Source organism: Ceratotherium simum, chromosome 19 (assembly GCF_057802395.1).
Source record: "Ceratotherium simum simum isolate JZ-2026a chromosome 19, ASM5780239v1, whole genome shotgun sequence".
NCBI classification, from domain to species: domain Eukaryota; kingdom Metazoa; phylum Chordata; class Mammalia; order Perissodactyla; family Rhinocerotidae; genus Ceratotherium; species Ceratotherium simum.
In genome coordinates this window covers 52,861,230-52,882,894 of record NC_141918.1, presented here as the reverse complement: position 1 = coordinate 52,882,894, position 21,665 = coordinate 52,861,230, and the positions used below count along the sequence as shown (strand labels likewise).

The 21,665-nt window shown below is 35.6% G+C and overlaps 1 protein-coding gene across 1 annotated transcript in view; it reads right to left on the bottom strand.

The window, feature by feature from the left end:
• Positions 1-1,958, bottom strand: part of EYA4 (EYA transcriptional coactivator and phosphatase 4) — a 49,244-nt gene extending 47,286 nt beyond the window's left edge. The window contains exons 1-2 of the mRNA XM_087443759.1: positions 1,816-1,958; positions 1,528-1,650 (exon numbers count right to left, since the gene is read on the bottom strand). Coding sequence (XP_087299885.1) covers positions 1,528-1,650; positions 1,816-1,918 — 226 coding nt within the window. The 5' untranslated portion in view covers positions 1,919-1,958. The remainder of the gene's footprint in view (positions 1-1,527; positions 1,651-1,815) is intronic.
• Positions 1,959-21,665: the final 19,707 nt, after the last annotated feature.

The following is a 21,665-nucleotide window of genomic DNA, read 5'->3' as shown; positions in this document are numbered from 1 at the left end:
CTCTATGTCCTTGCGACAACAGGTAATGTCTTTCCTAGAGAAGTCTGTCGAGCTAAACAAGAGCCCGTGGGAATGGTCTTACCAGGGACTGCAGCTAACTTTCAAGGGCTAAGTGTTCAGAAGTGCAGAAGTACTCAAAGAATAAAATATTATACAGACTGAGACTACTGGAACTTCCAGACTATTGGAACTTGCAAATGGTCATATCAACTGCATTTGCACACACAAAAATCACTTGAGTAAAACATTTGGACAGGGTTAGCTTAGGAAATAAACACACAACCCATTCGAAATTGATGCTCACAGTTCTGTCTTTTCATTCTTTTGTCCATTCCTTAGAACAAAAAGAGGGGTTCAGACTCAATGGGGTTTATACTGCAATAATCTAAGGTTTGAGGGCCTTCCAGAATTTTACTACAAGGTCAGAAATTTATTTATTTTTAAAATTAGGGCAAAACCAAGTGAACTATCAATTCACAGATTATTTTCAAAAAATATGTTCTCATGGAATGTACTTGTTAAGAGGTAAAATGAGGCAGCTGATGATTTGTTTTATCAATGTGTTTTGAATAGAAGGGGATTATATAATCAACACAAACAGCCCTGGCCTGGAATACCCAGTGTGAAAGTATTTGGAGGAACGAATAAAAATGTCTCTGTGGTCTCTTTCACGCCGCCAACTGAAGGGGTATGGCTCACTGTGGCTGTCGCATGTATGCAAAGCTGTTTGCACCCACATTCCAGGTAAAAGGAGGCCTGCCATTTCAGCCAAAAAGGTCTAAGTAATTATCTCACTTTACTCATTGACTAAAGTGTCAATGTTAGTTGGTTAAAATATGTTAATATAGTCCCAAATTTATGACTAACAATATGGACAAAATGACATATAGGAACAAGCTTTTAATGTTTTTACAACGTCACTAATATTTTTCCTGCAACCACTACACAATGATCAATAATTTTTAATCAGAGTCAAAAACAAGAAGAAAAATTAAATAATGATCATATATGGAGGATTTGGGGGGGGGTACAAATTATATAAATATTCCTATGAAAAAATATAGTATTAATACGGGAGAGGTATTTTAGGAATGAACAAAAAATCCTAATCAATTAGTCAATGATAAATAAAAGTGCTAATTCAATTTTAAATATAATCAAAACAGCATTATGTACTTAAGGAATACTAACAAGAAAATACTGATTTTTGTCATGAATCTTTGAAATCACTTAAGTAGAAGCCAAACAAGTGACTGCTGGCTTGGAGGCTGCTCTGCTTGGACCTGGTTTCCTGCCAATTTTACGCAACTCACACGTAAGTATTTAAATTTGGTATGGGTCATGTTTCTTGATGCATATTCAACTCTTTTCATCATGTTCCTTCCTAGTTATTGTCTTTTTGATGAAATTCTGTGAGCAGTGGTAACATTTAAAACTGTCTTCATGATGGTATATTCCTAGTCTTAAGTCAAGGAATCTCATTCAAAGAATTCATGCTCACACAACACGTTTCCTGTGGCTACTTACCTGGCATCTGGTAGGAGTAAGGGGTCTGGCCGGGCTGCGGGGTGGAAAACCCTGGACTGTAACTGAGGCACCCGCTCTGTAACGGGGACTGAGTCTGCGGGAGTCCACTCTCTGTCTTGATGCCTGGCAACATCACGCCCAAATCTGCTGGAAAACGCATGCACAAACCATTTAATTAGTCAAATGATCTTACTTCTGAGTTGTAACTTATATTGGAATACACAACGACTAGCCAGCAGGGTTACCTGCTTACAACCACAGAAGGAGAAGATAGAAGACGTGAAATACCGTAAGTGGGCAGGCTGTAGGGCTGTCCTGTCTGTGAGTAGGCAGTGTAGACGGCTGGCTGCTGCATCCCCGAATACTGAGTCTGGCCTGCATAGGCAGACATCGTTTGAGCTGCTGGTGTAGAAAGAATGTGTGGATAGGGCCTAAATATCAGAAAAATAGCATTACTGTGGCAACAAAGACTGCATATTAATTCAGACAGCTCAGATTCAGTGACACCTTACAATAGCCAGGAGGTAATCCTCTTCCTTATCCACCATGTAATTTTAACAACATAGGAAAGGACAAGAGTTGCAATGGCAGGATCCTAGGCTCTGCTACAAACAGTCTGGCGACCTTGGCCAGTAATTTCAACTCCCTAAGTCTACACCCCACCTGTTAAAGGAGAAATTCTCTTTAGACATTATAACTAAAGTCTCTTCCAGTCTATAATTCTTGCCTACTTCTGAAATAGTATTCCAATTAATGTGTAGGTGAGGACAATGGAGCACAGGCTGGCTAATGAATATGCTCATGAGCATATTTCCAGTCAAATAAGTGCTCCAACATATTCAATGACTACAGAAGTCATTGAAAGCCCTACAAAGAATTCTCTACCCTGGGCCGGCTCCGTGGCTTAGCGGTTAAGTGCGCGCGCTCTGATGCTGGCGGCCCGGGTTCGGATCCCGGGCGCGCCCCAAGGCACCACTTCTCCGTCCAGCACGAGGCCGAGTCCCACGTACAGCAACTAGAAGGATGTGAACCTATGACATACAACTATCTGCTGGGGCTTTGGGGGGAAAAAAATGAATAAATAAAATCTTTAAAAAAAAAAAAAAAAAAAAAAAAGAATTCTCTACCCAAAACTAGAAATCTTAAAAAAAAAAAAAAAAATGTAGGCAGCTTCCTGAAAAGAAATGAAATGTCATTCCCTTCATCATGCCACATTTTACAGAACGTTCCCAAACAGATGTCAACTCCAGCCTATACTTAAGGATAGAAACTCTGGCTGTTGTAGAAAATAACATTTAAATGTGTATGAATCAGGAATCCAAAATCTTGACACATCTGGCTGATTGCAACCAAATTCAGATATACACCCAATATAGTTAAACTCGAAATTTCCACCACCGTCCTCAGTAAGTTGACAACATTAGTCATAAAAACAACAGAGCATATTCTTCAAAAAATGTTTATTAGAACTTGAAATCAGATAAAAATATTGTAATGATGGAACAAACTATGAAGTGTTGATGTTTAAATAAAATGTAATCTTTTTAGGTTTTCTTTAAACTAGTCAGCATTTTTGAATTTTCATTGAAAAATCAGTGTATCTGGTTTGAAGTTGATGCTTTCCTCAAGGTATATAAATATCCAGAATTAAGGAAATTGTCAAGACAAAAGTGAGTGTATCTCTATTTCTAGATTTGTACAGGATATTTATTTATATATCTAATCTATCCAGGTAATCTATCCATGTATCTATCTATTCAACTCTCTATAACACATTTACATACAAAAAAGTTGTTATACTGTGTGAATATAGATTAATAAAGATAATCCCAGAAAATTATTCTAACAGATTGGAAAGAATCTACTGACCACTTACTTGGAAGGATAGAGCTGGGGGGAGTATTGATGCGCTGATCTGGGGCTGTAGCCACTACTTGTTATTACTGTAAAACACAAAAACCAGTACACAAAAGGTTGCTTCATAAATATATTTCACTAGAGTATCAAAACCAATTTGAAGAAATTACCATGTTAAAGATATGTTTCTAAAAAGAAAATGAATTCATTTTCTAAACAGAAACAGATGCCTAAACATTTTCTTCTAATGAAACCACATTGAGTTTGTTCTAATAGCATGAAATGAATTCTTCTCACAAATCATTTCCCTCCATCTTTCTTCCATTTTCTCAAATCAGTAGCATGCTTTTATGTATTAATGTGATATGAATATATATCTTTGATTATAGGTAATTAAGCTTTAGTGATATAAAAGTAAATTTTTAAAATTTGCAAACTTTATGTTTTAAATTCCAAATATGATGGCAATATATTGCTCTTTCCCCAGATTTATTCTAATAGAAATACCATAAAAATTAAGAAAAATATGAAGTTTCAACCTTCATTTTCAAATTGTAAAATGCTATCGTTTTCTATTTCCTTTCATTTTACCAATCAGATGAGTAGTCAAAAACTGCAGAGTCCAAAATATTCTAGTAGTAATTGGAATATACATAGAATATAAATATACATACATTTAAAAAGTGGATGCAACACTTTTTAAAATATATATATAATTGCAAAATGCAGCAGCAATCCTATTTACAAACATACTTTAAACTATCAGGGATAGCACTTTTTGAGAAGAACTTAAAGGTGAAAGTCAGGTCCTACTAACATTTCATCTAAACACACAGCCCCAAACTGGACTATACCCAAAAGTTTGGAAGTTTCTCTTCCCTTTAACCATCCACCTTGACTAAGACAGATGTATTGCAAATACATGGACTCTGCAGTGTTGAGGCAGTCCCTTCAGAGCCGTCCACACTGGGCGAGCACACAGCGTGTCTTTATTAGGCCATCTGCTGTTCATTCACTTTTCAAAAAGATTAAAGTCGTACACAACGCAGCGCTGGAATTAGTTTAGTCTAATCAATCATAGTTATACTTCAAAGTACCATGTCCCTTCTAGGTTGTTCATAATAATTCTGTAGCTAAACTTTTAGAATTGTAAAAGTGACAAATAGGTTTAGGTTGCTAACTATTTTATGAAACATGATATATTTCTATATCCAAATGCTATTAAGTACCCTTGTGATCTATTGCTTCATAAACACATAGAATTTAATGTATTTAAAATGCTATTTGGCCTGCAAGCTCTGAGTGTGGAAAGTGTATTATAGTTTTCATAGCAATAGTGCAGAAAATATGTTTTCGAGAACATTATGAATCAATTTTGAAAATCACTGAATATGACTAGAGGTGTTACGTTCTAAATATTTTCAGCAATCAAATAAGTGTATTTGTGAGACATATTTGAAAATAAATTGACAAATGAACTATTAATTTTCTACTTATTTATTGAAAACTTAAAAAATGTTTAAAACTTTCAAATAAACTCAATGAAAACAGGCTTTTTTTTTTTACCACACCATGGGCATTAAGCGTACATTATATGAATACTCTCTTTAGCAGAAATATAGTTAAATGAGGCTTAATTCCACATTTTTTGGTCCCTTATTTATGAAACTTCAGTTTGGCACACTCAAGACTTGGACTATACTAATCAGTTATTCTCAAGATGCTAAAACACAAGGCTTTTCCAAAGAGACAGCAAAAATGGAAAGAAACAGTCACTACAGCAGATTTTGTTAAATAAGCCAAAGAGCAAAATTACTATAAAAAAAAACCCACATACATGAACACAGATCAAACATATAGGGTGCTTCTTCCCTCTAATCAATGAATCTAGACATCATTAAAATAAGGTACCCGTAACACTATAAAGGCTCAATCTTTAAAATTTCCTATTAATGTCCGCATGTTCATTTTATAAATAGAATACAAAACATCGTGCTCCGAAAACTAAGATGTTCACATAAAACTTGGAAAGTTTATGCTTCTTAAGTAAAATTTATACATTTTATTCTAACTCATAAATCTGGAGATAACTGAAAATGACAACAAAATTTCACTGAAGTGAGCTGATATTATGCTGATCACAGTAAAGACTGTTCCCACACAGGGCAGCCTAACCTCCAGGATGATTTCTGGAATACCATGTACAAATTTGGGAGACTTCCCTTTTATTCCTCATTGTCTTTTAATTAATCAAGAGAAATTACCCAAAGCACTCAATTTATTATACTCCATCATTTCTGCATACAAAAGTGGCAAAACTGCTTGTCTTCAAAATGTCCTGAAAATTAATTAAAGCAAATTTTTAAAGAATATTATCAGGTTCTCAGAAGGAGGTGTCAAGCAATTTTAAGGTTTTACTCTTATTATCCTGACACCTTAAATCAGTGACTCTCAAGGGGGTGGGAAGTGGGGGGTCAGATAAGGGGTGAGTGGAATTTTGCCTGCCAAAGGACATTTAAAATGCCTAGAGACATTTTTGGTTGTCACAACTGGGGGCTGCTCCTGTCATGTTGGGATAGATGATAGGAATGTTGCTAAACAGCCTAAAATGAAGAAAAGAGCTCCCCTACAATAAAAATTAGCCAAACATGTAATAGTGCTGCTGTTGAGAATCTCTGACTTAGATCATTGCTGTCCAAAAGAACTTGGTCTATGGTGTTGGAAATGTTCTGCATCTGAGTTGTCCAACATGGTAGCCACTAAAAAAGTCACATGCAGCTATTAAACACTTCAAATGTGACTAGTGTGACTGGATACAACATTTTTACTTTGACCCAATTTTAATTAATTTAGACTTAAATAGCCACATATGTCTAGTGGGTGCTTTACTGGACAGCACAGCCCTAGATAATTCTTAACAGCAAACTGGGAAACTACTTGTAAAGAGAATATGAGTGCCTTTCAGACAGGATGACTGCTCACACCTATTTCTTTTTCCATCTTCATATTTTTCAATGGGGTATTACAGAAAGAACTCCTAGATTAATCAGAATGCTGGTCTAGACTCATTTATACCAGTGACCACCTGTGAGGTCTCGACGGTATGGCGGTAACCACCATTAACTTCTCTGCGCCTCTGTATTTTTGCCTATAAAATGGATCAGAGATCTCTGAAATTCCTTCTGGAGCTAACATTCTACAATTTTGTCATTTATCTTTCAATTACCTTGTGGTATACTATTTAAATACGTCAGCAATTACTTAATAATTCCATTCCTTTCCTTAAAAATGTGTTCACATGCATTTACTTTGCAGAGAGTTTACAAGAGTTATGGTACACCAGTGATAAAGAATGCAGAGTAAGTTGGTACCTATTTATCTCCTGGGAGGCAAGTGAATTGCTAGACAGGATATGGATTAGCAAGTATGAGTCTCTATGCAAAGTGTATGAATTATTATTTCCTTCTGTTTGGAGTACTGATATTTATGGGAATACATGGCAACTGCTTCCAATCAGTGTGAGCTCATGAAATAGGATCATCTCTATCTATAAAAATCAAATATATACTATCATGACATTATCCTCAAGGATGTACCTCAACTCATTTTAAACGAAGCATACCCACATAAAATTCTCGCACAAGAACATGGATACACGTAAAATATATTAACATAGAATAAAAGAACCAAGATTTAATTACCACAAATGCTTTCCTAGGTTTAACATTCATCTTTCTGCTCTACAAATTGCTCCTCAGGTTAAAAAAAAAATCCTTTCACTAGATAATAAACAAAACAAAATATTGTAACTTAAAAAAAGTCTTTAAGTCAAGGTAATGTGCGTCCTTTGTGCCCACCTGGGAGTTATCCGGTATTTATACTGAAAAAAGGACTGATGTTTGAAGACAGGCTATTGTTCTCTTTGAAGCATGGGAGTGAAAGCAGTGCTCTCGGAGGCTGGCTCTAATGCAAGCAGCATGTGCTCCCCTGCAGCCCATTAACCTTTAATACTCGTCACTCAGCTGCTTACACAGGAGGACTTTTTTAAACCCAGAGAGGAAACAAGGTTATTTAGAAGGAATCAAATGGATAGTTTTACATCTCAAATGTTGGAGAGAAGGCAGTTTTTACGTCATTTAAATGGGCAAGTTGAAGGAACAAAGTCAACGATTACAACCTAATTATTAAATTAAACATGGTGTAAAATTATTACGAAGGAAGCCAGCTCTGCTTATTTCTAATAAGAAAGTCGGAGGATTGTTTCGCTGTCAAATGAAAATCCGAAACGATTCCAAGTATAATTTCTAAGAATACATAGTTTTATGACAAATAGTTCTCAAAAAAGTGAACATATCGCTAAACTTATCAACACCCAAGCTCTCAGAGCTTTGGTGTTGAGGCTGCTTGTTCACGAGGAGGATTACGTGTACCCCAGCGTGTACGGAACAACACACGAGCTTAAGGCTTTACCTGACCCAGTAAAGGTGTCAAGCGCTCCATCTCCAGTTGTGGTTGTGGTTTCACTGCTGTTCAAAGGCTCTGTTTTGACTGCAAGGAGAGACACTACGTAGAAGAATAAGTACATGTGAGTTTTATTTCTAAATTTATATCCAAGATGCTGACTGTTCTGCTAGTGGTTTTTCTAGCTACAATGGGCATGCAAGAGAAAACGGGAGAAGTCGATGAGGACAGTTTTGTTAATTTAGCTTCTAAATGGACATGCATTTGTAGAGGACTTCATCTGAAAATCCTCTGGTTAAGCTAGTTCTCTCGAATCTGGCTTTGAAAGGCAGTCGACCTTACAAAGTGAGACAGCAGTACTCACATTTGCATTTTTAACTCACCTAAGCACACTCTGATATTATAGTCAAAAGACAGAAAAAAGGAACCATCAGTCTTCAGCACACTGAATCCAAATCACAACAGAGATTTTTACTAGCTTATATTTTACTGTTCCCAAGAAGACATTTTTAAAAAATGATTGCAGAGGAGTACAGTGAAGGGATATGCAGATATAGAAACCATGGGCATATTCACACGATGGATGAAAAATGAGGCACTCAATAAATTTCTGCTCTTATAAAAGACTAGAGCCATAAGGTGTTGGGCTTTTTATTTCAGTGGTGCAACAATTTTCAATGCATTATAGAGATAAATGTAGAATAAGAGATGATTTCTACAGCAGTCAGTATATCTTCTGAAAACTCTTTAATCTGTTATTTCTACTTTGAGGTGGTATATTTTGGCAAAATCCTCACCTGGCAATGATGTAGCCTGGCACACATTATGGTCATTATGAGACACAATGAGTCGGGAGGAGGGAGGCAGTGGGAAAGCCTCCCCCTGTTTTGTCACACCATATTTTCCCTGTGTGGGCAAAGCTCTGCTACATACATCACAGCAGCAAGGGAATGAACTAAATTATTTTCTACTTAACACCTCTTATGTTTCCTGGTCATAAATGGAACGATATGGTTAAGTAACTTAGAAGCAAGCAGAAAACCATAAAGAAGAAAGGTGAGGACTAGCCAGCCATGAGCAAATATGGCAAAAAGAAGAGTGGGGTAAGAGTGTACCCACCAACCAAGCAAGTCAGCAATGTCACTCTGTTAGAAAAGCAACAGACTGATGGAGAAACATGCAGTAAGGATTAGGCTCTCTTGCCACATGAACAGAATTGACCAGACCCTCCCTCAGTGAGCTCTGGAGTTAATTTAGGATCTGTGATTTAATAATGTCATGAAGTTTGCTGGAAGAGTCAGAGGAAAACTGTAAAGGCTGTAAAGAGGAAGAAAAGAAACTTGCACTACTTCTTCTAGCAAAAGGCAAATTTAAGGTTGACCTATTTTTCAAAAGCAACAATAATCTGAGGAGTGTCTAATTATTTGTATAATGATAAATAAGGAACTGGGGGTTACCACTTTTCAGTAGTCATCTGTGCAGTCATCCATATTATGGTCAGAGCTGACCACTAAATATACTCACCACTACAAAATTTTTTACTACTACATGATTATTTATTGAGAGCCTACCATGTGCTAGACTATTTACAATTAGCCAATCCTTAAAACAACCCTGATCCATACAAACTACTGTATCTATTTTACACACCAAGAAACTACAGTTCGGGTGGGCTGAGGAGCGTGGATAAGTTCCACAGCACATGACAGAGTTAAGATCTGAATTCAAGTCTTCAGCTCTAATATCCCTGATCTCTCCACCCTAGAGGCTGCCTTCAGGGATGACAGTGGCTTACGTTCATGACAGTGACCCTTCACAAAGGCTCAGAGAGTGATAAGGAGGGGGTTATCTTCTAGACAGTAATTAGGAACACTTTGTTAAAAATGAAAACTGCAAAATACATGGGAATCGGCTACTAAAGTATGTTTTCCCTTTCTTCCTCAGGAAATATTTTAAAGGACAACAAGAAGTAGCAAGTTTGAAAGCAGATAACAACAGCACACCCTTAAAAGGTACTTCATACATTCCAGCTGCTGTTGCCGTGCTTTACAGATATTAACTCATTCACTCCTCACGACAATCAGATGAGGTAGATAATATTATCGTCTCCATTTTTCAGATGAGGAAACTGAGGCACAAGGAGGTTAAATGACTTGCCTATAGTCACACAGCTAGTAAGAGTGAGAATTTGAGACCAGGTGGTGCGGTTTCAGAATCCAAACTCTAAACCACATTGCCTCCCTGGCAACACTACCTGATCAGAATTCCTTTCATCTGTATAAAGACGCTCCAGAGTGTGATGTGGATGGGTGAAAGGCTACTCTCTCTCTCTCTGTGTCACATTTGATTGGACTTTTATGACAAAAAGTCCAAAGCCTTCAGCAAAACTGAGACAAGGGACAGTTTCTGAGAATTTCCAAATTCTAATTGTGGCTAAATTCCTACTTAAACGTGCCTAACCCTACAAAGAATACTTATAAAATACATTTATTAATACTAATAGCAATACATATTTCACTTGTGAATTGGCAAGAGGGGAGCAGAAGAGGAGCTGTGTCAAAAAAACTGGCCTAGATCCAGATCTGAAGACTAGTTTTGTTACTTTCGATCCCAGCTTCAAGACTCGGTTTCAGAAGCTTAGAATTGATGCTGATTATAATCTCCTCAATTTGAAAGTTTCAAGCAGTCAAAGGAAAAGGAAGAAAAGGGAGAGAGAGTTTGTGGTTGTGTTCATTATACTGGAAACGGCTCTCATTAAAATTTTAAAGGGCTGCATTTGGCCAAAGACAGGTTCATTTTACTGAGAAAAGGCATTAGGGATATGAAAAGAAGCATCAATATCAAGATGTGGTCAGTGAACTAACATGCATGGATTTTAAAGCAATAATTCAACAAATGGATGCTAACATTAGGGGAAAAAAGGAAAAATTTATTTTTCATATGCAGGTAAGAGTAGAATAATAGGAAAAGAGCAGAAATTAACTATGCTGCTACAGAAAATAAATTATTTTCACATTGGTGAGTATCAACAAACATCTCTTGAGCTCCAGGAAAGACACAAAGATATTTTGGTTTGATTTTATACAAAAAGTAATATTAGGTAATAATAAATAATATGGTTTTTTCAGGGACAGAAAACTCAGAGAGAGAAGTGAAATGGACGATCCTTATATGATAAGCTGATTTATTAAAAAGGTGTTAGAATACAAAGAAGTATCTTAATATTTACAAAACAGGTAACCAGTATAAAGTAAACAGCATAATAATTATAGATAAAGTTTGAAAAATGGAAGTCATTTTCACTAAAGGTCCACCTATATTTGAAATGTATGCCCATTTTCTTTTGTCTTGGGTTTGTTTCCACACTTAAATTAGATATACTAGATACTTTTCTAGTGGCAGGAAACTTTTCTTTTCATTAAATATGTGCATGGTACTATTGGAGAGATGTTCTTCAACAAAATAAATCTAGTTTTAGGCAACATGCTACTTTCTAAAACTTGTAAAATCCTCATTCCAAATGATTATCAGTGTATATTCATGTCATGGTCAAATGTACTTTTTCTTACTGTATTTTATTTTTCTTAATTTAACACAGAGGTTAAATAGGGCTTTTAACTTGTTTTCAGGACAGTGTCCAAAATCATATGCTATAAAATGAAAAGGATAACCTTCTATAGGTGTAAAGTATCATATTTTTCAACAAAATTCAAACTTACAAAATAAATGTTTTGATTTCAAAAGCAACAATCAGATTTTAATGTCCTGGGTTAAAGAATTTTGTGGTTTTATTTTCCTACATTCTCAAAATAAGTGAGTCAGGGTTTACATAAAAGTGGGATGAAAAAACTATATAGAGTACTTTGTACAGAACTATTACTTCAAGAAATGCTTGTATTGTCAGGCTCCCCTCCCCACTAGTTGTCCACTTGCAATTTGGATGCTTTCTGTAGAGCCAAATAGTAAAAAAGAAAAAAAGAAAGTCAAAATAATTTTAATATATTGATATGACTGGATTTTGTTTTATTTTATTATTATTATTTTTTTGCTGAGGAAGATTCACCCTGAGCTAACATCCACTGCCAATCTTCCTCTTTTTGTATATGAGCCGCCACCACAGCATGGCCACTGACAGACAAGTGTAGGTCTGCGCCCAGGAACCAAACCCGGGCCACCAAAGCGGAGCGTGCCAAACTGAACCACTAGGCCACCGAGGCTAGCCCTGGATTTTATTTTTTACCTTTAAAAATAATTGACATTTACAGATTAAACCAAGATTGTACGTGATTACTGATAGGTGTCAGCTATGGCGACTAAATCACTGATTTCTTCTCTTCACATCTCAACCTTCATCCATACCCTCATACACATATTTTCAAAACAAATTTAATCTTCTATCCTCGTATTATCTTTAGAACTCAAATATAACCTTCATGTATATTAATTATTTTTGGAGAAAGTCTGTTTTATCATAACTCAACATTCATGGTCATTTGTTGCAATATCAGACTTAATCCTTGAAAGAGAAGGTGACCCAAGTGATTTACATTTTACATTTCATCTTCAGAAATCTGTGTTTAAATTGAGGTCCACTTAAAAGATTATCTATATGTAATTCCAAATATACTTCTTTCTAAACCACAAAATCACACATAGCGACTTCTAACAGCTTAGGTTCTACAAAGAATTTCAGTTGTTAGATCAAGAAAGTACAATTTATAACACTGCAGGGGGGCAAGAATTATCGCCTACTGGTTTTAATAACTGGTACAGCCTACGATTTATGTTTGTTTAAATCAATATATTCACTCAAAAACCTATGAGCACCAAGTGTCTTTCACTCCTTAAACCTATAAAGTATTTAATTTGTAAAATACTTTGATGAAGCAATTTATGGCTTTCATTCCAAAAAGAAAATCTAAAAAGAGTAGAGCCAACCATAGTAGGTGGCTCTATTGCACAAATACATAATATTCAGAAACAAATCCATCACATATGAGTCAATAATCTATATATTAAAAATTCTGGAAGATCCTTTTTTTATGATATATAGATTTTAAATATAGAAAATACCTGATCAGAATATCTGATTTGGGTTTCCCCAAACCTCCTCTTTGAAGTATTTTCTTAATCCCCATGTAGAATCAAATATTCCCTCCCTCTGCTGTGCACCCACCTTGAACACATTATGCACTCATTATTTTCTTGTCTGTTTCACTCTGCTAGACTTTTGGTCCCTTGATGGCTAGTATCATGTTCTATAGGTCATTGGGTTCCCATTTCCTAGCACAGAGCCTGGCATATAACAGGAACTTGATACATTTTAATTCAGACTGTGAAAATTCACTCTTTTAGACTCTATCCTAAGCACTCCCAATAGATCTGAGTATTTTTGTATATAAAGTATATACAGTATAGCTAATCATGAATCTTGACACCATTAAGCCAAGAGAATCTTACCTATGTCTGGAGGTAACTTTTCATATGATTGGCATGCATTTACAGGCATGAATAGGCATATACATAAAGTATGTATATTTCATGTATAGCATTTACCTATATCTATATCAAAGGTAGGCAAACTAACCCCATGTGCCAAATCTGGCCCATGACCTGTTTTTATACAGCCCATGAGCTAAGAATGGCTTTTACATTTTTAAATAGTTAAAAAATATCAAAAGAAGAAGAATATTTTGTGGTGTGAAAATTTTATGAAATTCAAATTTCAGTGTTCATAGATCCAATTTTATTTGATTACAGCCAACCTCACTCATTTACATAACGCCTATGGCTGCTTTTGGGTGATACCAGCAGAGTTGAAGAGTTACAACAGAGACCATATGGCTTACAAATCTGAAATATTTACTATCTGACCCTTTACAGAAAAGTTTGTTGACCACTGACCTATATGCTAAGGTATGATTGCATTTATTCTATTTTTGTCCATGGTTCTACATTTTAACAACTTTACAGGTGACAAAAATTTGAAAGGAAAATGTAGGTTCCAATATAAATCTGCAGATGTAATTATATAATTAAGATTAAGGTGTTGAAACATTTTAAATTACTTTAAGTAATAAGGCAACATATTTAAACAGCACCAACATGGTATGGTAAGATCTTAAGGTGATACTATCAAACTCAGTCATATTAATAAAAACTATATAATTAACATTATCTTTCTGAACATCTCAACATTAATGGAAAGATCTTGAAAAGCCACTAAATTAGCTTTTGCCTTTTGTTTTATTATAATAATTTTACAAAATGATCCAATTCCAACAATGAAATCCAGGATTATAAATGAAATAGTTTACTCTCATTGGGAGAGATTATGCATCAAATGCTAAGTCTGTGTTATAAACACTCGACATGAAAAAGTCATTAAAATTCATTAAAAATTTCATATCAATATGCCACTGAGACTGTATCATTGATAGTCGAAGTATACCTAAAATTTTGTTACTAAAAGTTTGCCTTCTTTGGCCAGTTTACATGTGCTAAATGCAGAAGAATTTATTATCTGACCAACCATTGGAGAGTCTTTTAACACGATGCATGTTTTCATTTTCCTTAAAAAATCGTTGCCTAATTATTATTGAATAATTAATTTAAAAAAAGGGAAATATATCGGTACTCATTGCTAAGCAATTTACATACTTTATCTAATTTAAGACCAAAGCTTTGCCAGGGAAATGTTATTATTATCTTCCTTTTACAGAAAGGAATTGAAGCTCAGAGAGGTTAAGTAACTTGACTAAGGTGACATAGCTGGTAAGTGTAGTGCTCAGATCCACGGTCCTCCTGACACACAAGTCCCTGTTCTTCCCACGTGGCCTCACAACTCTTAACATTAACATTAAGGACTAGGAACACCTGATGCTTAACATTTAGAAAAATGTTTCTGGTTGAGATGAGATATAAATTACTAAATATTCATTGTACATATTGACTGTTGTAAAGCTGCCTGTTACATTAATACTAGTTTAGAACAGAACAACAGCCAGTGAGCTAAGAATTTTTTTTCACATCTTAAATGTTTAAAAAAAATCAAAATTACAATATTTTGTGACATATGAAAATTATATGAAATTCAAATTCAGGGTCCATAAATAGTTTTGTTGGAAACTAACCACACTAATTCATTTCTGTATTGTCTCTGGTTGCCTCTGAGCTATGGTGGCATCGCTGAGTAGCTGAGACAGATGGTATGGCCTAGAAAGCCTAAAGATTTACTATGTGGCTCTTTACAGGAAAAGACCCCTGAGTTAGAATTAAGAGGAACTAAATGCTGGCAACATATTTTTTAAGTATGAAAAGTATATTTTAAGTATAGAATTGAAAAAAACTTGAAACCAAACCTATAAAAATATAAGTAATGGGTATAATGGAGTGTTCTTCATTCACTGGTCATATATTCTCATTTAATCTGAGACATAGCAAGGTCCAGCCACATTGCGCCTATTCTAAGAGTCTGCTTGCAAAACACATTTCCGATAGGTGGTAAGGTCTGTTTAATTTTAAAACTGGTTGGTTCTGCCATAGCATTATAGTATTTTCTTTTCTTTTTCAATTTTGATAGCATATTAACTTTCGATTTAGGAAAGGCTGTTTATACTTTTATATATATTATATATGAATGTAGTAAATATTTATAGTTTAAAACATTTTAAGAGACTATTTATAATTTTAAATGTATAGCTTTCATCACTGATAATTTTTTAAATGATGGGATTTTAATTGTTAATGCCACTTTAGGTAATTTAATCGGGATATTTAACAAAGTCTGTAAAATAACAAACATCATTTTGCCATGTTAAGAATTTTTAAGTTATGGGGCCGGCTCTGTGGCTTAGCGGTTAAGTGCGCGCGCTCTGATGCTGGCGGCCCGGGTTCGGATCCCGGGTGCGCCCCAAGGCACCACTTCTCCGTCCAGCGCGAGGCCGAGTCCCACGTACAGCAACTAGAAGAATGTGAACCTATGACATACAACTATCTGCTGGGGCTTTGGGGGGAAAAAAATGAATAAATCAAATATAAAAAAAAAAAAAAAAAAAAAAAAAAGAATTTTTAAGTTATGGAGATGACTGAGTTTGTATGTTTGCGTGATGTTCTTCACCTGCTCTGATTGACAACTGTTCTGATTGTGCTGAATTAACCACTTAATAGACTGATACATAAAAAAACAACAGACACATCCATTTGTGCAAAATTATAAAAAATCTAAGAAAAGAATACTACTGATCTAAGTAATCTAAGATTAGAAGACTAGTTGATAAGAAAAACAAAGCCAAGTGTTATCAATAAACAACTGAAAGGCAAGTTCATGTCTCCTTTTTCTCTGCAAGTACTGAACACAGAAAAGAGTGCAGATGTAGAAACAGCAACAGAAAGCAAACCAGAGGGCAATCCACACACCCAAACGCATGCAGTGTACCATCGGCTCTCATACTTGTTGCGGAAGAGGGGGTGTTGCAACTCAGCAACCAGTCTGCAGTGTTTAAAACAGTCATGTTGTCCCCTGAGAACAGGAACAGTATAAGGAATCACTGTCCGCACGCCTGATCAGCCTACGTGAGTAGGCCTCAATGCACTGCTTTCTGGCCTTTTCGCCAAAACTAGAACTGCACTGGATGGCTTTTCCATTTGAGTTTATCAGGTCTGCTTTAGTTCAGTGAAATATATACACATGATGACTAGTGAACTCAAGGTCTGATCCCAGAGTGCATGGGTTGTTTAAAAGTCTTGCTATTTGTACCCAATTTAAGGCTTAAATATAAATTGTCTTACTGCAGAAGTCATCACTGAACAACCTGATAGATTTGCAATCCTACAATTAATTAGCTGAAATTATAGATGCATGTTTAGAGACAAATAAACATTATAAACAAGGAAAATGTTAATCTACAAAGGGTTTGGTGTAAAACATTATTAAATACAGGCAAGTTGCAATGCACACAACTTTACAAAGAAAATTTTAGATTGTACAGTTATTCTAAAGTAAATGGGAAGAGGTGTATCAATTTCATAAACAGTTATTGAAAATTTAAAAGAAAATATGATGTGGCAAATGCTAATATCTAGTAATATGAATAGTTTATAAATTAAAACCAATTTCACATAATTTTTAATTTATGACTAAAACAACCAGATGTACAAAATTTAAAATGATTGTTAATAATTTAAATTACAGCTTATACATCATATGTGTGTGTGTGTGTGTGTGTATATATATCGTCTCTCTTTATACATATGCTAATGCAAAAATCAGATCACATTTTCTGACAGATTGAATGCATTTTATAAAAACAATAGGGCAGAATATTTGAAATAATAACTGCTATTGTCGCCATATGCTGTGGCATAATTATGGGCTAATCAAATGAGAAAGTATGTGAAAAAAATTCAATTTCTGTTTTAAATACATGTTGGATATTATTCTCTTTGAAAAGAAAATACAGCAGATATTGATATTTTTCTATTCCCAAAACCATTTTTAAGAAAAAACATTTTAAGAAAAATTTTGGGGTAGCCTTTCTCTTATGGTTTAAAATAAAGCCAAATACTAGTATAATTTCTTTTCTTTTTTAAATTTTTTTTGGTAAGATCAGAGTGCAAATCCTTTGGCCACATTTTCTGGAACATTTACAAGGGCAAACACAAAAAAGAAGCCTCGCTAAAGGCCTTCAAAATGTCACTCGGGCTACCTATTCTTTCTAAATGCTCTCAGCTATAGGGGAGGAGCAAAAATTTGCAAAAAAAAAATCAACAGGATGATAAATAATCCATTAACTATATAGTCCTTGGATATAATGCTGATTATGTTATTGCTAAGGAGATGTTTATTTACTAGCAGATCCCTCACATGTGAAATTACAGCAAACCCTGAGATGTGATTCTGGGTGTCTCTGGGGTGGGACACTTACCTCCTGTCCCATTTGTGGTGACGGATGTGCTGCTGAGATTAGCCTTCTCCAGCTTGGAGCTACCAGGAGTATCACCACCTCCAACAAGAGGATGAGGACTTGCTAGGTCCTGCATTTCCATAGACCTGTGAGGGCAGGAGGCAGCAGAGCAGGAGCTGAAATTTCAGCAATGATTTCTTAATAAACTACATTTTTTACTCTACTGAGCACATACGTGATCTCACAACAATAAGAACTGAAACCAAAAGCTAAGACTTCTTCACTCACCAGGTGAACACGTCAGTCCATTAAAAGTGAAAATATAATAAAGCTTCCATGAGAGTTAAGCCTCATAATTTGTTTATTTGTAATCCTACAACTATTCTATATAATAATATAAGAAAAAAGGCTGATTCTGTTATCTTGGCAGTTTAGGTTGATATGAGTACCCTCCCTCCTACACTGACCACCTCTGTATATAAACATGAAGAAATGCTGAAAATATTTAACTCCCAAAATTTGACATCCCCCACCACCAGTGAGGAAGAAATCAGTAGCCAGAAATAACATGTAAACTCCAAGCCAGAGCAGAAGCTTCTAGCTGACCTTGCTGGCCCAGGGGGCTGAAAACTGAGCCTAAGGCCTTAGGGTTGAGGTTGTTACCCATTCAAGTAATTGTTACCCTTTAATACCCATTCAGGAATAAAAGACTTTGACTTATGTCTGTTATAGGGAATGTGCTGGAATTGAGACCCTAAATAAAACAAACTCTTGAAAGAGCCTTCTTTTTTTTTTGAAAAGGACATTAGAAGATCTGAACAACACTATCACCAACATGACATAATTGACAGTTACAGTACACGAACACCCAATAACTATAGAATACATATTATTTTCAAGTGCACATGGAACATCCACCCAAAGGACCATATGCTGGGCCATAACATAAGTATCATTAGATTTTAAAATAGAAATCTTACAGAGTATGGTATCTGACCACAAAGAACTAAATTAGAAAGCAATGATAATAAGATACATAAAATAATGTCTAATATTTGAAAATTAAACACCACACTTCTATATAATCTATGAATCAAAGAAGAAATCACAAGCGAATGTAGAAAATATTGAGGATAAAATAATAATGAAAACACATCAAACCACCCCCCTAAATACAGTCAACTGATGTTTGACAAAGAAGCAAAGGCAATTCAATGAAGCAAAGACAGTCTCTCCAACAAATGGTGCTGAAACAACTGAACATCCACATGCAAAATCACAAATCTAGACACAGATCTTATACCATCAACAAAAATTAATTCAAAATTAATCATAAACCTAAATGTGAAATGCAAAACTATGAAACTCCTAGCAGATAACAGGAGAAAACCTAGATGATGTTGGATATGACCTTGGGTTTTCAAATACAAAACCAACGATACCATCCATGAAAGAAATAATTGATAAGCTGGACTTCATTAAAATTAAAAACTTCTGCTCTATGAAAGACAATATAAAGGGAATTAGAAGACAAGCCACAGACAGGAAGAAAATATTTGCAAAGGACACATCTGATAAAGGACTATTATCCAAAATATACAAAGAATTCTTAAAATTTAACAATAAGAAAACAAATAACCTGCTTAAAAAATGGACGAAAGATTTCAACAGACATGTCACCAAAGAAGATACACAGACAGCAAATAAGCAAATATGAAAAGACGCTCCACATCAGGTGTCAACAGGGAAATGCAAATTAAAACAACAATGAGATACCACTTCACTACCCATTAGAATGGCCCAAATCTGGAACACTGACAACACCAAATGCTAGCAAGGATATGGAATAGGAACTCTCATACATTGCTAGCGGGAATGCAAAATGGTACACCCACTTTTTTTTTTTTAAACTCTTTATTTATTTATTTATTTTTTCCCCCAAAGCCCCAGTAGATAGTTGTATGTCATAGCTGCACATCCTTCTAGTTGCTGTATGTGGGATGCAGCCTCAGCATGGCCAGAGAAGCGGTGTGTCGGTGCTCACCCGGGATCCGAACCCAGGCCGCCAGCAGCGGAGCGCGTGTACTTAACCACTAAGCCATGGGACTGGCCAGGTACAGCCACTTTGGAAGATGGTTTGGCAATTTCTTATAAAACTAAACATACTCTTACCATATGATCCAGCAATTGCGCTCTTTGGTATTTGCCCAAAGGAGTTGAAAACCTATGTCCACACAAAAACCTGCATATGATGCTTATAGTAGCTTTATTCATAATAGCCAAAACTTGGAAGCAACCAAGATGTCCTTCAGTAGGTGAATGGATACATAAACTCTGGTACATCTAGACAATGGAATATTATTCAGCACTAAGAAGAAATGAGCTATCTAGCCTAAGACATGGAGGAACCTTAAGTGCATGTTACTATGCGAAATAAGCCAATCTGAAAAGGCTACATACTGTAGGATTCCAACTATAAGACATTCTAGAAAAGGCAAAACTATGGAGACAGTAAAAAGATCAGTGGTAGCCGGGGAGGGGGGGGGGCGGGGGGGGGCGGGGGGGCGGGGAAGAGCTGAACAGGCAGAGCACAGAGAATTTTTAGGACAGTAAAAATACTCTCTATGATATTATAATGCAGGGTATATGTCATCATACATTAGTCCTAACCCACAGAATGTACAACACCAAAAGTGAACCCTAAGGTAAACTAGGAAATTTGACACATTATGATGTGTCTAGATAGGTTTATCCTTGGTAACAAATGCACCATTCTGGTGAGTGATGCTAACAATGGGGGAGGCTATAAATGTGTTGGGGCAGAAGGTATACAGGAAATCTCTGTACCGTCTTCCTCTTAATTTTGTTGTGAACCTTAAACTGCTCTAAAAACTAAGGTCTTTAAAACAAAAGACCCCGTCAAATCAAATTTTGTGGTGTGAAAATAAAGCTGAGGTTAATGAGAAATTTTTATCTTTAAATTGTTAGATTAGAAAAGGAGAAGAGTTTAAAATCTGTGATCCAAGTTTCCACCTTAAGTATCTAGTGAAACAAAAGCAAATTAAACCCAAAGTAAGTAAAAGGAAAGAAACAATAAAGAGCAGAAATCATTGAAATAGAAAATCTATGAGCAGTAGTAGAGACAATTTATAAATCCAGAAGATGATCATTAGAGATACTAGAGATATCAAAAATGATAAGGGCATATTATGAACAACATTATGCCAAAGAATTCAGTAACTTAGACAAAATCAGCAAATTTCTTGAAAGATACAACTTATAAAAACTGACCCAATAAAAAATAGAAAATCAAAATAATCCTGGGGCCTGCCCCCTGGCTTAGCGTGAGGTTCATGCGCTCTGTTACTGGCGGCCTGGGTTCGGATCCCGGGCGCACACTGACGCACGGCTTCTCCGGCCATGCTGAGGCCGTGTCCCACATACAGCAACTAGAAGGATGTGCAACTATGACATATAACTATCTACTGGGGCTTTGGTGAGAAAAAGGAGGAGGATTGGCAATAGATGTTAGCTCAGAGCTGGTCTTCCTCAGCAAAAAGAGGAGGATTGGCATGGGTGTTGCTCAGGGCTGATCTTCCTGACACACACACAAAAGTAATAATAATAATCCTATATCAATTAAGAAATTAAATTCATAATTAAACACTTTCCAAAAAAAAAACCTCCTGGGCCACCCGGCATCATTAGTGAATTCTTGCATACACTTAAGGAAAAATAACACTCTTTTATAAATCCTTTCAGAAAAAAATAAGAGGGAACATTTTTCATTCCATTGTATGCGACCAGAATTACCCTGATTCAAAACCTGACAAAGACAATTTCGAGGAAAAAAAATTATGAATCTATATCTCTCATGAACATAGCTGAAAAAATTTAATAAAATATTATCAAATG